The 21388-nt window shown below is 40.9% G+C and overlaps 1 protein-coding gene across 3 annotated transcripts in view; it reads left to right on the top strand.

The window, feature by feature from the left end:
- SLC33A1 (solute carrier family 33 member 1) overlaps window positions 1-21388 on the top strand; it is an 89083-nt gene that overhangs the window by 15924 nt on the left and 51771 nt on the right. For all 3 annotated transcript variants that reach the window (XM_069213302.1, XM_069213301.1, XM_069213303.1), the window contains exons 2-4: window positions 685-1458; window positions 11410-11600; window positions 17301-17485. In XM_069213302.1, coding sequence (XP_069069403.1) covers window positions 726-1458; window positions 11410-11600; window positions 17301-17485 — 1109 coding nt within the window. In that variant the 5' untranslated portion in view covers window positions 685-725. The remainder of the gene's footprint in view (window positions 1-684; window positions 1459-11409; window positions 11601-17300; window positions 17486-21388) is intronic.

Here is a 21388-nt window from a genome sequence, read left to right on the forward strand (position 1 = left end):
TGAAGAACAGGTACCCTTTGGGGTGTGCGAGCTAGGACCTCTCAAGTTGTTAATTATTCAGTCATTGAGAGGAAATGAGAATGGATGTTCTACGCTGTATTTTTCTTCTGCTATTGCAACATACTTGTATTGCAAGATGTGTTCACATGCAGGACAGGTAACAAATGAGCTCCTGGCTATAGACTGCCCTCCCAGTAGGGGAGGGGTGGCTTAGTACTAAGAATGCCTGAGTTCGTTTGTGAATTACTTAAACCACGGGTCTCCAATCTTTTCTGAGAACTAATTCTGATCAGTGGAAATCATTGTGAGCTACTGCAATTCACTTGTAATTAGTTTTTAAAAACCTAATTAGTCACTTCTTTTCTTGTTGCTTAGTAGTGAGCATTTACCATCCATCCATGAAATGTTTTTCTGAGTGAACAAGCACATTTTTGTGTATTTTCTCATGATCGGGATGTAGAGTATTGTGATGAGTAGAATATGAGTTATTTGATTTAGGAAAATAGGGGATGATCTTGTATTGAACAACCAACTCCTATTGCCAAGGTTTGATAGACGCTTATGTGATTGAGTTTTATTTTTAAGGTGTAAAAGCAAATCGTTCTTGATACAACAGACATCAGAATCTTTGTATAAAACCTTGCACATTTAGAAATTTAGCAAAACCTTTTACTTTTTCCCCAGATGTAGGTTTTCTGCATCAAAGAGTAACCTAGCCAGCCGAGATGACTCCTGCTCTAACCCAGGACAGCAGACAGCGACGACAGCATTACCAGCATCCAGAATTGATCACCAATAATTTAAATTGCAGTACTGCCTTCACTGTTGACGATCGAGAAGCTTTGCTGCCAGACTGTGATGCTTCAGTTGTTTCAAGACCTTGCATGGGTTACAGAGGAGAACTGGGAAATATCTTGCTGTTGCTCTTTCTTTATGTCCTACAGGGTATACCGTTGGGTTTGGCTGGAAGTATTCCCTTGATTTTGCAGACCAAGAATGTTAGTTACACTGACCAGGCTTTTTTCAGTTTTGTGTTCTGGCCTTTTAGCCTGAAGCTTCTCTGGGCCCCATTGGTGGATGCAGTTTACATTAAAAGATTTGGGCGCAGGAAATCTTGGCTTGTTCCAACACAGTATTTGTTGGGGCTTTTCATGATGTATTTGTCAACGCGAATGGACGCTCTACTCGGAGACAATCCTGTTCCAGATATTGTTTTGTTGACAGCAACGTTTTTTCTTTTTGAGTTTTTGGCCGCAACTCAAGACATAGCTGTAGATGGCTGGGCGCTAACAATGCTGTCCAGAGAAAATGTAGGCTATGCTTCGACTTGCAATTCAGTGGGTCAAACAGCTGGGTACTTTATGGGCAATGTTTTATTTTTGGCACTTGAATCTCCAGACTTTTGTAACAAATACCTAAGATTTCAGCCACAGAAAAGAGGAATTGTTACTCTTGGAGGTATGTTTGTTTAATACTCTTGTATGTTGTAAATAATTTATGAGTTGGTCAAATGTCATTTGTTTGTTCAGAACCATGTTGCCTGCAGTTCTCGGAGCCATGTTTTTATTTAGATGTGGTTGAACTTTAACAAACACATTTCAATTTAGTAGGAGTACTTATTTATCTCATATGCACAGCTTTACATATTTATGGGGCCAGTGCATACAACAGATGGTGTCATTGGGAGGTCATAAGATGCTTCACAGGACTCTGATGGTTTAAAAAGCAGAAACTCTGGCACATAACTGTCTCCCATGGGGGTATTTTGAGAGATCCATTAGAGTATTCTTTTGCAGATTTAACACTTCAGGGCCAGGGTGAAACTTTATAAAAGGTGACAGTTCATTTTCAAGAAGGGGCACATAAAAGTAACTGCAGTACAGGAAACTTTTCAAAATCTTAGGGATCAGATTGGTAATGCTGCATACTCTTGTGTAGTATGTGGGCGTTTCATGCTCGGTCTGGGAGTGTTTGCATATTTTTCAATGCAATGTAGGATGAATTTCTGCAATATCTAAACTGGCTCTGATATTAAACTACAAACGGTCTACTTGCAACAGAAGAGTTCTAAGATGTAAGAGTCTCATAAGCAACAAAGACAACAGATTGTGTACTAACATTGAAGTTAAAAGGCCATGTTCTACAAGCAGAAAAGAACAGTTAAGACTTGACAGTGCAAGGAAAACGATATTTATTGCAGTTGAAACGTGCAGGAAATGAAGCCATCATGCTCAAGGAAGCACTATTTTAGAATTCAAGTTGTAGTAAGTTGGTGCACTAAAGGCTGTCTGTATATGTAGGAGTGATACATAGTGGTAAATGACACAGACCAGATTAAGGGCCCAATGTACTTAACATTACTGTGTTAACAGACTCTGTAATTCGCAGAACCGCAAGGGTTTCAGCGCAATACTTTTATATTTATTGTATTAAATTTATTGAATGAGTCAGAAATGCCTTCCTGACTAGCAAAATGAGTTTAATGATCATTTGGGAACTGGATTTAGTTGTGTATGTAACACAGGCATCCCTGCCTAATTGTGACTTGCTCTTGCTTGTCAGTGGTTTGCATTTGTGGTTGTAGTGTTCTCAAACAATTGATCAGTTACAGACATCTCAAAGAGATTGATAACAGATTTGCAACAGGAAAAGTTTTATTTTGGAAGGGACCTTTTGAATCCTTACAGGCAACACCATGGTGGTGGGGAGAAAGCAGTCGGTTGTTAGGTTTCATCTGCACAGCGAGTGTGTGGTGCCTGTGAAATCTTTTGTAAAGGAAATATAACTTAAAAGGGGATTTCATCTTGCCCTTACTTTTCATTTGTTCGTATGTTTGTCACTCTGTTTACCTTGCTTTCTATTGGTTGCAGCATTCAATTTCCTGTTGTGTTCGTCTTTTCTCTGTTTTATCATCAGTGGAGCTTGGACCAAGTACTCCTTCCTGAGAACTTTCCCTCCTCCTTTTTAAGGCACTACTTTTTTCTTTGTGATTATGCTTGTTTGGCAATTCATGTTTTTACTTTTGTCCTTGCACTCCAAAGATATGTCGGCTATATACACGAGCCAGCTGCAAGACACACGGACACATTAATTTTTTAGGTACAAAGGGAAGAGCTAATTTGCCCAGATCTATTGAATATTAACACCAGACTTGAACCCCGGCATTGTATTTCATACTCGAACCACAGTGTTGTTTAAAATACTATTTCAGGCCCTCCACCCGATCCCCATTGTTCTTAAACCCACCCTCCTGTTGCTCTCTGGCCCCCGGAGGTTTAGACGGAAGTCAGTTACTTAACAAATAAAAATGTTACTGCTTTCGAAAAGGCTGTTGCAGTGGGAACATTCCATTGAATCAAAAGAGAGTGCTGACTGGTTTATTTCTCCTTTGCCGATGGCTAAAGCTGCAAAGTTGCACTGGCATTTGGTAATGATTTTGGCAGTCGTGTACATCTATGTTTAGTTTGAGCACAACAAGTTTGCGCACTAGTAACATGGTCAACACCATTTCATTTACTCAGTGTTCTGCTGGGCATGATTTGGACAAGTAGCAGCTTGCAAGGCTCCTGAGGTGAAGCAACCATTGACTTCTGCAATGTGTCCTTATTGTGTATAGTGCTATTTGACAAAGTTCTTTTTAATGCCCCCTCCCCTGATAATCTGTTATTTTTAAATTCCAGACCCCCTGCTCCCTGCTCTTTTTATACCCACCCCTCCTCCTCCAGCTCTCCATTGTGGTGTTTTTTGTTTGTTTTAAATATCCCACTGGCAGTGCCAGTCTATTTCAATGGGCTGGTGGTGACTCTGAGGCTGAAACGGGGTGTTAGACTGCAGAATGTCAGTTCCCAGCGTGTGTTGAATGAATAATAGTAATTTTTCTCAGTTTTTCAACACACTGAAAGAAATATGAAAGTACTAGTTAAACCCCCAACTTATTTTTTTCCCTTCGAGACAAACCCGTGGTCTCTTGAAGCTTGTTTATTTTCTTTGTTGCACTACATAAGAGTGCATGTGTTTACAGTGGGCAACCCCTGCTCTGTGTCCTTCCTTGTCCCATCCCACATCTACCCGACCTAAGACTTCCCGGGGTGTTATTGCTGAGGGTGCCGGGGAAACCCAGCACTATTCTGCTCGGACAACGGTGGCACCCATACGTGAGATGTCAGAAATTATTGCTGGAAGTGGTCTGAAACAGCACATCAACATCTGCAAACACGTTCTGCTTCATGAGCAGAAAGAACTACATACAAAATATACTACCCCATGCTCAGACCTGCAGCAACTGTTGAGATTATTTACAAGTCGTATGTGTGTGCGGTGAGGATAGTTTCTGCTGTGTGATGAAGACATACTTGCAGATGCTTTAAGGACGGCAGCAAAAAAGCAAACACTTGCAGCAATTTTCAGTAGGAGTAGGTACATTATAACAATACATTTTTCAAATCAATCTTAATTGAGCTACACTTGTGAGGAATTGCTGGTGGCACAAATCATGGGTCATAAGATTGTAAGAAAGATTCCCAGAAGCTCTTTACAATTGAAATTCTAGTAGGCATTGTAGACTTGGTATGTTCTGTGGTCTGGGGATTGCATTTGGCAGCTACATATTAATTAACACATTGGTGTTGGTTAAGACTGGTGGCCAAAGATGTTACTTGCAACTGGACTTAATAAGGTAAATGTTATTGTAAAACATCCCTTACCCTTCGCAACTGAAGAAGGTTAACATTACCAAGAAGATACCAAACCATTGAAAATAAGCGTAAGTATTTGGTTGAATCTATTAAACTGACTTCATTGAAGACTAGAAACTATGAAGAATTCAACCAAACAGTTTGAGTTTATTATATATACACAGCAGGCCTCGAAAAATCATACAAATGTTACTAGACCTGCAGTTCAAGTAGCTTGAACAATCTACTCGACCTTACTGTAATGTACTTGACCCAGAAACGGGTCTCAAATTGTGTGATCCTAGGCAAATATTGTATTTTACAGTCTTCTTCACTCTCAACTATGACTGCACCTTCAAATATGTGAGTGCAGCATGTCTATTAAAAGAATCCTCTTTTGTTTGATTAAATACACTAAACGTTTGCTACATGTATAATAAATCTAGCCCACATTTAGGGTACACTTGATCCATGAATGACTTGTCTCTTAGTTTACTAGTAGCTTTGCCATCAGGGCTGGAGTGTTTCTCGGTTTATGGTTACACACTCACTTTAAATAAATAGATTACTAAAGCATGATGTGGTAGCGCACTGTTATTTACAGACAGTAAATTTCCAAGAATTGTCCTAATACCTTCCCACTAACTTGCTGCTTTACTGATAAAACTATATAGTGTATTAAAATAATCTGTGAAAATTGGGTTCCAGAAAACATCCTATTAAAAAATATTTTTAATCTCACATAAGTACAAAAAAATGGTCTTTCACAGCTACTGAATTATATTTTTAAATGTTTGTTACGTTGAATAGTTATATAAATGTGTGTTGGGAAAAACCTGATACCAAAAGCCTTTCATATCACATTGGTCAGACAGTTCACCTTACAAAATCCTGGAACTCTGCAGTCACAAGGAAAAGTATTTGCATTGCAAGAAGACAAACTGACTTTTGACCTCTGTGTCTGAGCACAGAGCAGATGTGACAAGAGTAAGATTTAGAGGCATCTTAATTGATAATTCAGTTTCTGTCTGAACAGAACACCACTTCTTTGTCCACCTGCCAGAATGCTCGAGTGGGATCTAAAAATAGCTCGACCTCATAAAATAAAACTCGCCATAACGAGAGCCCTGCATCAAGCAGTCCATCCCCCTCCAGTAATGATTTTTATCACCAAATGTGTTCCTATTTTGACACAGGAATAATAATTTACTGAACATTAAAGATACGTTTATAAGAGACTGACCGAGTGGGGCTCAACAGTAAGATCCTGCGCAGCTGTTTGCCGTACTAAAAAGACTGCTAGTTACCTATGTGAAATTTTGTGTCTGTATTGCAAGCATCAGAGGACGATAGATATACAGATCTTTTCTGATGTGATTGAGGCAGGCAGTCAATCTTTATAAATGCCTGGGAGCGAAAATTACTCTTACCCTTTTTGGAAGTGGTTTGTAAATGCCCCCTCTCTGACACAATTTGGGATTTGCACAGCTGCCTGTTTCTGCTAAAATTAAGTGTAAGGCCAGATGTATTACCCATCGAGCTCTGCATGGCTTTGGACCTCAGTACCTACAAAATATTTTTTAAATGGTACACACCAGAGGGTGATTGAAAATCTTCATGCAGTAAACTGGTAGTCGTACCTACGGTCCTCAAAACAAAATGGGGGAGGTGGGGGGGCAAAAGGTATTCACTCTGTGCCTGTAAGCTCTGGAACTCTCTGCCAGCAGATACCCGATTGTAATCAAGTCTCACCCTTTTTAGGTAAGGTTTGAAGCCCTGGCTGTTTAGCTCCTCTCTTAAATAGCTTGCTATCCCACTGTGGTCCTATTGTCGCTAGCGCCAAAACACCTCGTTATTGGCACACTTTTTATAAAACTGTTAGTTTACTTTCATCATTCACAACCAGATAAATATTTTACAGCCTTCTGTTCAAGAGGAGAATCAGCATTTAATTCAGTTCACCCCATATTCAATTAGAGATGGTCATTCATAAATTGTCACCCCCCACTCGAGTAGACATGGGAACCATTTGCAACCCTTTCTTCATCCCTCTTAACTTCACTGTGAGCACCATATCTGATTCTCGAGTTGTATTATTGTGTCCCTCCTAATGGCCATGGAGCCAAGTATTTTTAAGACGATGTCTTGAAATATTAGTGAAGGAAGAAGCCTTAGAATACATTCAAAATTAAAAGTTCCACTGTGCCAAAAAAACTGCTGATAAACCTGTCACAATTAATCTGTACGGACCTCATAGTTAAAGGAAAAAAGAGCGAGTGTGACCAGAGTTGCCTACAGTCAAGTTTATAAAAAAAAAAAAAAATGCTTGGTGTACCCACCTTCTCTGCATACTATTAGTTGTCTCGCCTCAGATACATTTTAGAAATATAAGAAGCAGAGATTGAGCATCATTGGTGTTTTCCAGACTCGCATTTGAAGGGATGACCGTGTGAGGGGATACATTGTTATATTTTAAGAACAAAATGTTTAATCTTTTGAAGTTTCTGGTAACAATGGAAACTGGGAAGAAGTAAGGGCTCACAAGCTTTCTCTTGTTGACTCAGCTGCTGAGCAGGTAGGATTTTGGGCTAGGGGATGGATAGGACTGTTTTTAGCTGCTGGCATAAAGCATGGTGTAATAAAAAGCAGGACTTGATTGAAAAAGGGAAAGAAACGTCCATTGAAGAATACAAAACAGACAATGAATTGAGGGCAACAGAAAGGCACATATCCACAAAAGCTTTGTAATGCATTAGACCAATGGACAATGAATTGTCCATTGGCACTCTTCGAAAAGCTGCTACAAAATGTCACAGATGAGGCACATCTGATCTCTAGAATGTAAAACCTACTTCTGGAGAGCGAGATTCAACAGAAAGGACATTTACAACATAAATGAATTGAGCAAGAGGAGTGATGTGTAAATTTATGGTATGTACTTGAATTGAGAAGATCAACTTTGCAACACTCAGAGAGGAGAGACACTTTTCAGGGATTTGGGCCTGCTCTTGAACTATTTTTTCAGTATATAATAGGGCCCTTACTTGTCTTGGGTTATTGCGAGCATTACAGTTTCAGCCATACTAACCACTTACCTGGCTATAGAGGAGGTCAATCTGTGAGAGATCTTTCATGAAGGAAGAAGCCTAATGAAAGCGGGGTGTGGAAGTCCCTGTCCTAGATGCGAGGAAGTTAAAAAAATCATCTATTTTGTAAAGTCAGTAGTCACATATTGAAACATAAAATCTTTATCCAGGGGCTGTGGAAACTTCTGTCTGTCACAGCTCCTGGCCTAACCCCATTGGTAGTCCTTGGAAACTGTAAGCCTGTACACCAGTCTACCCTCTTGGTTGGTCCCACGCTTATTTAATCTCTAGGAACTGTGCCTAATACACAGTGTTTAGACACTGCCTCTTCCAGTAAGTACACCTCTAGATACATATATGGATTGAAAGCAGTGAGATGCGTGTCTTACAGTGGGTTTTGCCACAAGTATTCTGATTTGACCCCAGGAACTTATAATAATTTTGTGAAGCCAGGAGGAAACTCGTCCCAGACTTGGACCCAATACTGCAGTCAGGAAAGCATTTTTTCCCGGTTTCACTTCATTTTTCGAACCCCCACCCCTGTGAGATGAGGAGAAAGTTGATGGGTCTGATTCGGCGACAGTTTTAGTTTTCACTGCACCATGTTAATTCTTTGCACTGTGCTTAGCTCACCTACACCTTAGATTCTCATAGGGTAGTTGAGCATCCAAGAGCTCCTCCTTGTTCAGGAGTTGTAGCCCACACCAAGTTGTTGTGGTGTGAGGAGGAACCCTATGATAAAGCATCACTCCTCTGGGTGGGTGAGGGTTCTCGCCCTCAAAAGTTAGCTTTTTCTTCCCTTATCCTTCTTTGTTAGGAACATTGATTTGTATGATGTTCTGCTGCATCCACTTAACTCTAGCTGTTAAACCCAAGTACACTGTTTTTAAGACCAACATTACAATCTATGCCTATAAAAAAAAATTGCCACACCCCATCAAGCAATTTTTGTTTGTTCCATGTGCTCTTTTATTGCTTTGAGCTCCAGATTTGTAGGTTTGGCTTATAAATGCTGCTGATTTCCATGTTGTATTTCTTTTTATTAGCCAGCTTTTGCACAATTACAGTGGTAAGCACCTCCTTACTCATTTGCTAAATAAAATTAACAACGCCATAGACACTAAATGTGTTCCCTGGGCTGAAATTAAACCCAGTAAAGTTCATGATTGCACTGCAACATGGGTTGCTACATCACTCCATGTACAACGAACACCATGCATTTGGTTTATAGACTTTGGTGAACATGGAGGCACTGAAATGGGGTTTTTGTATCTTATATGAATGAAGCCAAGGCTACAATGAGCTTGCTGAGTGCTATATATTTCTAAGAATACACAATAATTTCAAAGAGGTAAAGAGTTGGTAATTGGCATAAAAACTGGCAGATCCCACCCTTCAGTAGAATTGCTTTCTCCAATGAGAGTACTAAAATTTAATGAGCGTTGACTTGCTTTTGCTTAAATTTGATTTCCTCCCCAGAGGGACAAAACATTAGGTGGTTGTGAAGTATGTTCTACTCAAGAACCAATTGTGCATTCGTCCGTCCCACCATTCGTGTGTGTCTTTTTTTTGTGCAAGGTTTTGCCTTTATGTGTCTCTGTACATAGTTTCCTTCTTGTATGTTGCCTATGTCTTCTTTTAATCCCTGGGGATTGATGCCTCTGTGTCTTTTGTATATACATGCCAGTTTCTTTAGGTGACTGTGTTGATACTTTGGGATAGATACTTCTAGGTTTGGTTAGTCAACGCCTCTATTGATTTCCTGTTTAGTTGCCAGCGTGTGTTAATTTTACATGAAGGTACATTGACGGTGTCTCCATGGGTTATCTGGGTATTTGGGTTCCAATATTTGTGTTGATCTGTAAATAAGCCTGAATAAAATTTCTATTAGTATCCACTCATTTCTGTATCTCATGTGAAAACGAATCTTTGTAGACTCTATAAAGGTTAAGCCTCAATCTATCCTTCCAGCTTAATGTCAACCGCTGCAGGTTTTTGCCCCACCATCCATCTGTGCCTATGTGAGTATCGTCTGTTCTGTACTGGGTGATTTAGTGTATAACTCTGTGCCCTTGCATTCAGTGTTTGAGTGCGTTATCTGTGCTTCTGTCTGTTGGCTTGTATGCAAAGGACTTTGCATGTCACTTGGTCAATGTGTCTGGACAACAACAGGTCTGTGTGCATTGGTAAATTAAGCTTCTGCGTACAAATGCAAGTGTGTGGGTGTTTGTATGTGTGTGTTGTTCACTGCATGTATCTGATTTTACATGGAAACGTGTGACTGTCCTTTCTTGTAGCTTTGAGGTTTAAGATGTAGGGGGTTGATAGTGGATTTTGCGCTTTAATTTGGTGTGTTTTATTTCATTGACCTTTCCAGTGCAATTTTGGTTTCATATAATTTTTATTTCTCATTGTCGGTTTGGTCTTTTAACAGGGTGGCAGATTCTTTGTAAATTTTCTGGAGTTCAAGAACCTCTAAGATTATTTAGTTCCTCATTGCAAATTATGAACAGTGAGGTGTTTGTATGTGTCTGGCGCCACACAATTCTAAAACCAATGCTTGGTTGTTGCATGTTTGTACTTCCTGTTGTGCTAAGTGAACAAGGTAATTATTCCATAATGAGGAGTCACAGCAACAACACCAACTGTGCCCATAACAGGATCACATATCACCTTTGACAGCAGGTCATGGGATTTTGCCAGTGTTACATCAGATTCCACAATCTAATAACCGAGTTCGCTACCCCGTTTTGTACATTTTGTATTTGTCTTTAACTGAAAGAATGCTCCTCATGGAAGACTCTTGAGTCAAAGTGCTAATCTGGAGCGTGCAAAATCTGCCAGATTGTAATTTCATTTATTTTGTTTGGTAAAAATGTACTTTGCAGAATCTTGCACAATGCAAATCATGTAAAGTTAGTAATCTCAGTCCCATCCTCTGCCTATTTCCCCACGGCCGCAGTCCCCTTCAAAGTCCCATTTGTGTGGTCATCTCAGAAGCATGCAAGGGCCCATGATCTTAGAACCCTGTTTGCTCCCCCCAGACCTTCCTACCCACCCATTAGGATCACAACCTGTGTGAGACCTCTCCAACCTCTTGGGACTTTCAACTAGTATGGTGGTGATTAGACTAGTTTCCCATCACCCTCTGTTCTGTTCTTCATAGTCTGGACATCCTGCAGCAGGAAATTGTAATGGCTGACATGAGTATTTTCTACTCCAGAACCAAGTGTGCATTCGTCCGTCCCACCATTCGTGTGTGTCTTTTTGTGTGTAATGTTTTGCCTGTATGTGTCTCTGTACATAGTTTCCTTCTTTATGTTGCCTATGTCTTCTGTTGATCTCTGGGGATTGGTGCCTCTGTGTCTTTTGTATATATGCCAGTTTCTTTAGGTAACTGTTTTGATACTTTGGGATAGATACTTCTAGGTTTGTTAAGTTAATCAACGCATCCATTTACCCAACCCCTCCCCGCCATATTTCTGCTTCCATTTGTTTTTCTCATTCTCTCTGTATGCTTTCAGGTGGGGTAATTTGCATAAGAGGCATCTTGACCCGAGTGTACTCTAATCTGAATCAAACAGTTTAAGAAATCATTGAGGATTTAGATTCATTTCAGGACGGTTTTGACAACTCTGCTCTTCTTTCAGATTTCATGTTTTTCTGGGGAGCTGTATTTTTAATAACTACTACCCTGGTTGCCTTTTTGAAAAAGGAAAACAGTAAAGAAAAGCCACCCAAAGAAGAAACTCAAAGCATTAAGGAAACGTACATGCTGCTTTTGTCCATCATCAGGATGCCTGCCGTACTTACTTTCTGCCTGATGATTTTAACAGCAAAAGTGAGTAGGCATTTTGGAAGCATGTGGGTTATTTGCAATATTGAGCTGTATGGTATTTTTCATTCTGTTTGAACCAATGATTATTTTTGTGCTTAATATACTATATAATTTTAAAAGGGTCTAAATAACACATGCTACACCAACAGGACTGTTCAGTTCATTGCTGATATGAAATACAGATTACAGGATTGAGTGCTTGTTTGTTACTTATGCTTTAGTCTCTTGCGAAAACAGGCTGTTGTAGTTGCTGGATGAACACACTTTTAATGGAATGCAGTGCATTCATCCCTTCAATACCCTTATCTTCACAGAAGTGGCATAACAAAAGAACCAATTCCTTTGATAATGTACATTTTTCAGGTACATACTGATCTGTAGTCCAGTGATACTTCAAAGCACTTTCCAAAGCCATGGGGGTTGAAAGCAAAGACCAAGATTTTCGGTGACTTGATAGTCTATAATGACAAATTTTGTGATCTTTTGCCCACCAATGAGACAGACTGCATAGTTCTGCATTCTTTGAACCTTGGCCTTAATCTTGAAGTAATGACTTCTTACACACAGTTGAATTTCTGGAGCTCACCAAAGCTAGAGATAGTTGGGTCTTCCAGGGATGGACTGGAAACCAAAATCAGCCTGGCAAAAAATGCTCTCATCTGCCATGTATTGCAGCACACAGGCATTCTGAGGTACTCAGACCTTTTACATGGGCTCACTCATCAAAAACATGTTATTAGTAAACCTAACATTTGTACAACACATGGGATTTACAGGTAGTTATGAAGGGGAACTAAAGAAGTATCCAGATACTTGAGGCACTTACAGCAGAGCAATATTTCTCCATAAAATGTAATATGTGCAAAATAACTATATGCAAATAATTAAATGAACAGCAGATGAGTAGTTTTTTTTTTTTTTTTTCAGCAAGAGTCACATTTCTATTTGATGGTTTGCTCCACTGAACAAATACTGTTCATCATGTGCAGTAAATTACACCTTGTTTAACTTTCAGAGGACATAATTTCCATATCTGTTCCACTTACTAGTCCACCAAAGTATTCTGTGCTATTAATGTAGTGTTATGTGTGTCAGCTTGCCAGGGGTGCTGCTTACTTTTTCTGGAGTACATTTCATTATTGGTGTGGAGAAAGTTTTTCATACTTTATAAGGTTTGTAGTGGTCACTGAAAGGAATCACTCTGGGTGGTGGGGGATAACCATACCATTTTCAAGATTCCCTTAGTTTGTGAAGCCCTTCTGTCATACCAAAATACACATTGCCTGCATGTGTAAATCTCAATTTTGATAATATATGCGCAACCACTTAGAGCACTGTTATCATATCACAGCTTTCTAATCTGGGTTTCTAATCAGAGACTCATTCCTATGTCCTTGAATAATGAGGTATGGAGGACAATTACAGTTACCTATACAAAAAATAACTCTGGTGCAGATTGAATACATACAATCCCTCTTCATAATCCTGTTTTGAGCTGATATAAGCTTCCTGATAGCAGAGCCCTTATTCTCAGTGGAGCAGCAAACTGACAGCTCATGCCCTCCTTTATACCAGAAACCTAGGTGGTACTTACTACTGATGTGTTGTGTGTTAGTAGAATGCATTGTAGGGGGCCATTTCCTGGGACTTGTTACTCCTGGCCTTCTCCCTTAGGGCGACAGAGCTGACTTTGGTGCCTATACCCTCCCCACACTATTCAGTTGTTTGAGGCAGCCTGCAGCCCCATAGTCCTAGCCTTGTAGAGGTGGGGCAAACCAGATAAGGATAGATTTGTGACAATGGGACCTCAAAATTCACCAGTTTCGCCTTTTTATAAGTACTGGGTCCCATGTCCCTAAAAATGGTCTATTAATTTGCTTGTAATGTAGGTTCCTGTACAATCAGTCGTTTTTATGATGGTCTGTGAAAGGGTTTGTTAGTAATTGGGTATCTGGTTTTGCAGAGTTATGTACCCTGTCCCAGCAGGAACCACAATCCTAGTCAGGGTGTCAGACACACACCCTAAATTAACCTGTATTCACCCTCCAGTGGCTTGGCACAGAGGAAGCAGGCTTAACTTAAGAGGCAATGTGTAAAGTATTTGTGCAACAATTCAAACAGCTCAGGGAAAACACCACAGACACTCCACACCAAGTTAGAAAAATAGGTTACAATTTTATTTGTCAACCATGAACAAAACAATAATAAAATCCAATAAGAAGGAGTCCAGATGAGAATTGTTTAAGTATATTTGCAAATCTAGTGCTTAGAAGCTTAAAGCACCAAGTTGTGCTATCTGGTCGCTCTGGACTGGGTCAAATATGGAAAGTGAATCCAACTGCGATGTAGTGCAGTTCGGTTACAGGTACCAGCCTTGTCCTGCTGCAAAAGGACCTTTGGATGGAGGATGTGTCGACATCGGACCTGATGCAAGGAGCAGAGGCGATGTGCAGGCAGTGTATCTGCTCCGATCATAGCAGTCAGTGATGCAGTGGGTCCTGTGGCGATATGTCATAGTTGAGTCTCGCAGCCAGTGATTAGGGCGGTGCATCAATCTTGAGCCGCACAGTCAGTGTTGCAATATCCTCGCTCTCAGTGACTATGCGTCACATTGAGGAGAGATGCAGTGTTTCCAACCGGCACAGTAACTGCAATGTGTGGATTTTGCTAATTCAGAATAGAGATATCCTCTTCCAAGGGTCTAGGACTGGATCAGCACCATTTGGCAGGGAAGACTTACAGTTGGCAGAGGCCAGGTGCTGTTGTGGAGTTGCTGGAAGTCTTTTCATGTCTCAGACTTCAGAATAGGAGACCAGCAGAGAAGCTCTTTGAGTCACTTTGGGTTCAAGTTGTGTAGGCCCAGTTCTTCTCACCCAGGCAGAGGGGGCAGCGGGGCAGGCCAGCACTGGAAAAAAAGCAGTTCTTCCAGAGTAGCAGTCCTTGCAGCTCCACTGCAGTCCTTCTTCCTGGCAGAGTATCCAGAGGTCCAGGAGAGTACTGGTTTAGTAGGGTCAGATGTCCAGTTCTTAAACCCAGTTGTGCCTTTGAAGTGGGGGGTAAATCAGACTATACCATTAAAGAGGATTGATCCATATAATTCCATAGGTCCAAAACATATCAAGTCTACTCCTTCTCATTCAAGAATTACACTTCCTTTCATGAAATAAGGAATACCCAATGTGAACCTATGAGATGGGTTGACCTCGCAGTAGTGAAAAACTAATTAATTTGGGAGTTTTCCACTACCACTACCTTTTTAATTGCATAGCACCTTGCCATGTGGGCTACATATGGACTACCTTAGGACTGACTTTAATGTACTAAAAGTGGAGTTTAAGGCATAGCAAGAGGTTTTAAATGCCAAGTCGACATGGCAGTCAAACTGCATACAGGCTGTGTAGTGGGAGCCCCAAGACATGTTTAAAGGACTACTTAAGTGGGTTGCACAATTAGTGGTGCAGGGTCACTAGTTGCATTTAATATACAGGCCCTAGGCACATATAGTGCACTTTACTACAGACTTATAAATAAACGAAGTTTGTCAATTGTGGCTACACCACTTTTACTATGTTTGAGGATGAGCACATGCATTTTAGCACAGGTTAGCAGTGGTAAAGTGCCCAGACTCCTAAGGCTAGCAACAAACAGATCAGCAAAAGTGAGGCAAAGCAAGCAAAATGTTTGGGGGAAGACCACCCTAAGGTTGATAGGTCTAACAGGCTTAATGACTGGCCAGGGCTCATTGATACAGCTGTCCCCGAGTATGGTTCTGGACCATCCTGTGCACCCTCTATATGGAGCAATTGGTTGCTTGATATCCAACTCATTTTATGGCCCTTGGAAAGACCCACTTAACAGACCCACTTGGATTCAAACCTGTAAGCATGGGGCCAAACACGGATCTCTGGAGTGGGTTCATTAGTAGAGTGAGCCACAGGACCTTGGTCATCTGACAAAGTTTCTATCGCTCCATACAATTGCTGAGTTTTAGCACCTGGTTCCTGAGGAGCCTAGCTTCTCTCTTCCAATTAAAAAATCATGTCCTGGCACCCACAAGAAACTTTTAATTAATTTTGGCTACAAAAGCAAATCTGCAAGCTTCTGACTTAATTCCCCTAATTTGTTTGGTGGGAGTCATCACAAAACGTCCCAACCACCCAGCAGAGCTAAGCTTGCAGGTGCATACTGTGCCAGATGAAATCCCGGGGAATCATTTTCCACATAGCCCAGTGAGCCACAAGATGGCCACCTCCTGCATGGGCTTTTGACTCATCTGGTACTTTGCTGTAGGGACTTAATAGCACTCCAGAATGATTCCAGGATTGGTATGTTTTTAGATTGGATACAAAAGAAAGAGCACATATTTGTTTTTCATAAGTCCCTTTGAAAAGCCACCACACACTGCTTGCAGGTTCAGGTTTGTTTTCTTTAACAATAACTGAAGCCTGAGAGATGATAAAGTTTTGCTTATTGTTCACCTTTTTCATGTTAGGTCTACATTAGCTATTTTTTGGTGAAAATTGTTTTTCAATTTTACATCAATACCAAGAAGTTTTGTTGCACATTTATTAAAATACTCTGTGTTTTAATCAAATAGGAAACACATTTAAATAAGTTGCATGAGTTTAATCAAGATGGATTGTTTGGGACCATAGCTTAGAGTAGGCATAAATATCTTATTGATTACGCCTAACACCGTTTTGATCGATGGAACAGAGAAATTTATTAGACAAACTGACAAACATTAGTGACTGGCATTTTATCTTTAATTTTGTTTGATGATGCACACGACTCCCATTGTCTTGGAACCAAATTCCTAAATACTTAAGCGATTGAGCCTTGTTAATGTACTCTGCATTTAGGTTCAAATGTGGTTTTAATAATTTACCTTTCCTGAAAATAAATTTGATTTCTCATAATTTATACTCAAGCTATTATCTGTACAATAGCTTGCAAAGCAATCTATGGAGTAATGGATGCCCACATGAGTTCTATCCAAGAGGACCGTATCCTTTACGTACAGCAGCATGGGTGTCAGACAACTCTTAGTTTTGGCAGGGCAGGCGCTTGTATTAGTTAAAGATGACTCCAATTCAGAAATATATAAGGTGACCTAGAGCAGTCAACAAGACTTTTATTAACAACTAGTGTTACGTTTTTGGCCATACAAGAAGGTTGTATGGTACCCGTCAGGTTGAGAATAGGTGAGAGTATACAGACTAGGAGTAACTTTGTGGCCTTAATGGTTACTTCATCTTTATACTGTAGTTGATTGAGAAAATGGAATAATAATATGCAGTCTTTTGTGCGAAGGTTGGAATGTAAAGGCCACCTCTGATCACCTTAGTGCATCTCTACATTGAACAACACTTGGACCATTTATAGTTCTAACATTGCTTCCTAACCTTTCTAGTCACATTATCACAGGTTTAATTTCTCGACTTGGGGGGGTTTAAATTTGGAAAGAGCATTGCCTTTCTGAAATGCAGAGATGTTCTCATGGTTTGGTTTGAAAAATGTGGTTTATCTGATCTTTAATAAATGGACATTGCAACTTTTAGAAGGTTGGTGTTGTGAAATATACCTAGGATATATGGTTACAAAAGTAATTGTTAAAAATGTATTAAATAAAAAGTATCCTGAAAACAGTAAGCTTGTTAGTGATTTCTCTGAAACTCTATTCAAATGTTACATCTTTTGCAGGTTGGATTCTCTGCAGCTGATGCTGTGACTGGACTGAAATTAATTGAGCAAGGAGTCCCCAAAGAACATTTGGCTCTGATGGCTGTTCCAATGGTACCCTTACAGATACTTCTGCCACTCATAATTAGCAAGTATACTGCTGGTCCACAGCCACTGAACATCCTCTACAAAGCCATGCCATTTCGGTAAAGCAAAAAATAATTGCCATTAAAATGTGTGTCTTTGTTTGTGGAGCTGTATTCTGGTTTTTCCCATCAATGAAAGCTATTCAGTGGTCCTGATTGATACATGCTGCAGGTCAAGGGTAGTCTTTGCAGGATTTCTAACTTTACTGACCACTTTTTAATTTTTTTATTTTTTTTTATTTATTTAAACGTTTCTATCTTTTTACTGCTGGACTCGTCTAGCAGATTGTTTGGTTTTTCACCCCAAATGTGCTTTGCTTAAAAATATACAACAGAAGTTCCCACGTGCATATACAATTTTGCCTACATTGCCAGCATTAAATCTTTCATATATTAACAAGCTTGAAATGCTCCCTATTTGGAGGCTGGCTGCACCCAGTCATCTTTTAAATATTGCATTAAATAATATATTGGCATGGTCATACACAAATAATAGTCAAGTTTTTGTAATCTGTTGATCTTAAGCTGCTGAAGTGAATGTAATAAGCACTCCAACCTCCCCCTCCCTTTTGGGACAACCATAGTTGTATTTCTACCACGTGTTGCATCAGTCTGTGGACAGATCTACACTCTTTCTTCAGATAAAGTGTTTAATTTGCAGTTTAATTGATTTTTCTTAGGTCCCCCCTTTGCCCCCCCCCCCCCCTTCCTTTGCCTCCCCCCTTTCCAGCTTTCCAGGTAGAGTTGTTCTGGTTTACCTGGCTAGTCGAGACAATAGACTTTACCACCATAACTCAAACACTTGTGAAGGAAAAAAATAATTCCTTTTTGCTCAGTTCTGTCTTGGGCCTAAATAACATTCATGCAGATGACATCTAAAATTCCTTTGATGGTGACTCCATTTCTCATAACATTGTAAAACCTTCCCAGCCAAAACTCTCTACGTCGGAGAACAGATAATAGTAATTGCCCTTAGGGATTCTCTACATAAAGATTCCACCTCTATAGTGAACTATCTAGTACTGAGTCCCCAACAGTCTAATTCCACTAAAGATAGAAAAGCGAAAGCATTATAAATTCATGACTTCAATATACTAAAGAATTTACCTTCTAAGTCAGGTAGCCTGAACAAACATGTTTTTTTACAGATATTTACCCAAAACCTCTGAAAAGCTGTTGGAGTTTCCACAATCTGTATTGGCATGTACATTTAGCTGCCTAGTTGTCCAGCTGCTTTCCTGCAAAAACTGCATTTGATAGGAACCTCTTCTTCCACTACCAAACACAATGTATCAAAGGCAGCTTCAAGAGTCTCATCAATATCTCCAGTACACGCATCATCTGCATCTTCCGTGGTAAGGAGACAGTTGGTATCTTTTGTTGATGACCTTACAGTCAATGGCTATGTAGCAGTCCGTTTTCTCCCAGTCTGCTGCCGGTCTACCTGCAACATCTTTAAATTGTGCCATGTTGATGGCACCTGAGGCTACCATCATCATTCCTCATTAAATGCTTTTATTGACCTACCATGTGTAGCATCGGTTGCTATCCCATCAAATATCTCTCCATCACTTGACACATCTGGAACTACTTTGTCAACATGCAAAACATCTCAGGCAAATTTCAAACAGCTTGGCAGACTGGGATAAGCATCACATGGCTACGGCATTAGAACTGAAGACTACAGCAGAATTGACCATGTCTATTATATCTTTGCAGTCATCACCATTAAAAAATTGACACATCTCGGCCATGGAGAAAGAAGGAGGCAGAAGGAAAAAAAAAAAAGCATGAGGCAGAGACAAATGTAATCACGCCCTGGTTTGTTATTGCCAGAATATGTTCAAAGAGAAGGCACAAATCTTTAGGACTTGGGAAATCAACAACAGCATGTGTTTTCTATGTTGATCCAGTCCTTGCAGATATGTAAACTGAGTGGGAACTAGATCCAGATCAGATGCAGGCTATCTTCCAGGAATGGAGGGGATATATCTGCACTTATTTCTCATGCAACTCAAAAAGAGATGCAGAAACAGGCTCCGATATGAGGGCAAATATGCAATTATCTTCAAAGAACTTGTGCAAAAACTACTTAGGCCTTTCCCTGATTTCCCCTTGCTGGCAAGAAACTGAGAAAAAGCAAGAGGACACCACTTGTAATAGCTCCAGTGTGGCAGAGACCACACTGAGATTAGTTCACAGATCTTCTGCATGTGTCTTGTTCAACCCTCCTCCATAAAGACTCAACCTGAAAGCCTAGCTCCTTACGAGGTCCAGTTTGGTCATTTGAATATTACTCAAGAGTATAGTTCTGATGCAGGCTTTTCCGTGTTCTACCATAGGCTGACCTTGATTGTACTGGGGAATTTAATTGCAAAGTCTTGTGCACCTAACAGTCTCTCTATTCCTTGCCCTTGATGTCCCATCAGCTGCTTGCTTTTTTCTTAAACCTGGTAAAGTATGGCCCTAAGAGATCAAGGAGCTCCCATGCCAATTTTAGAATGCTTGTTAAAAGTACTGTCACTTACTAGAAAATGACTAGCCTGCTAGCTCTGACGTTTGTTTGGGTTGTAGGAAAGATTCAGGAATTCACCATTAAAAATGATATTTTTCATTTTTCACAAGCAAGGTCATACAGATGTTAAATATGAAACTTAATTTAAAACAAATATTAATATAAACATACTTTTAAGAATGCTAACTAACTATATATTGTGTGTAATATGTGTGTGTGAATATATATATATATAATATATATTAGTTTTCTGATGGATACACCTACCTGTGGATTCCTCACCTAAAGAATTCTCCCCTCGCGCCAGCCTCAACAGAAATTTCTTCTAGCTCTGCACGTCGACAATGACGTCACAATCGCCCGACTCCACGCAACGCCGTATGACGTCATCTAGGCAATAAGAAGCCCTCGTCGACGTGCAGACCTCAGTTCCCTTTTTTCCGTGCCCCCGAGTAACGGTTTTTCTTCGAGGCTCACAGGGAGCTACAGTTGCGTATCGGCGGTTACAATGGCGCAGCCAAGAAAATCTGGTTTTAAGCCTTGTAACCAGTGCGGGGGTCGAATGTCGGTTACTGATCCCCATGAGAATTGGCTCTGGTGCCTTAGTTTCGACCATGAGGTCGAGTCATGCGGTTCCTGCCAGCGCATGAACCCTAAGGCGCTTAAGGAAAGGAAGGCTAAATTATTCTTGGCCCGTTCCAAGAAAAAGGAGAGGCGTCATCGGAGAGAGTCCTCTTCGAGGGGTCATCATCGCCATGGAGACTCTTGCTGCGTCACGACTCCCGGTGCCGATCGAGTAGAGGACGGTCCAGCTCGGCGGCGTCCGACGTGGGAGATTAGCCCGACCGTCACTCCTACGACTCCGACTTCACCTGGGTCGGTTTTCGAGGTAGAGCCTCCTCAGAGGCCAGAGGGTTCTCCTGAGCAGGAGTTGTCTGGCCCATCATCAGCTTCTATGCCGGTGCAGCAGCAATATCCGGCTTTCCCGGCGCCGGGTACGGATCCTGAGGCATTTTTGAATGCCATGTTCAACATTTTTTACACCATGGCGCTTGGTGGAGGACATGCAGGTCCGCCGGCCCCTTTGGCCTTTAATTTGGGTGTTCTGGCTTCGTACAAACCGATACCCTTCATGCCAATTTTGGCTTCTGGAGCCGACACGGCACCGATGCCCTTGACGTCGCCCAGGAGGCCTGTGACACCTGCTACGGCGCTGGTGGATTCGCCTCGGATCCAGTCCATAGTCAAGGTTCCTGTGGAGCCGGAGGGTCCGGCGTCGGATGGATCCGAGGTTTGGCGCCGACGAAGATCTTCGGCGTCGGCTGACGCCAGATCTCGAGTCTAGACTCTGGTCCAGACGTCTGGCTTTGCGCCTTCTGGAGGAGGAAGAGTACAACAGACAACACCTGGAAGAAGGTGAAATCTTGGAGCCTTCCGGTGACTTTCAA

The sequence above is a fragment of the Pleurodeles waltl genome, chromosome 11, assembly GCF_031143425.1.
Source record: "Pleurodeles waltl isolate 20211129_DDA chromosome 11, aPleWal1.hap1.20221129, whole genome shotgun sequence".
Classification (NCBI taxonomy): domain Eukaryota; kingdom Metazoa; phylum Chordata; class Amphibia; order Caudata; family Salamandridae; genus Pleurodeles; species Pleurodeles waltl.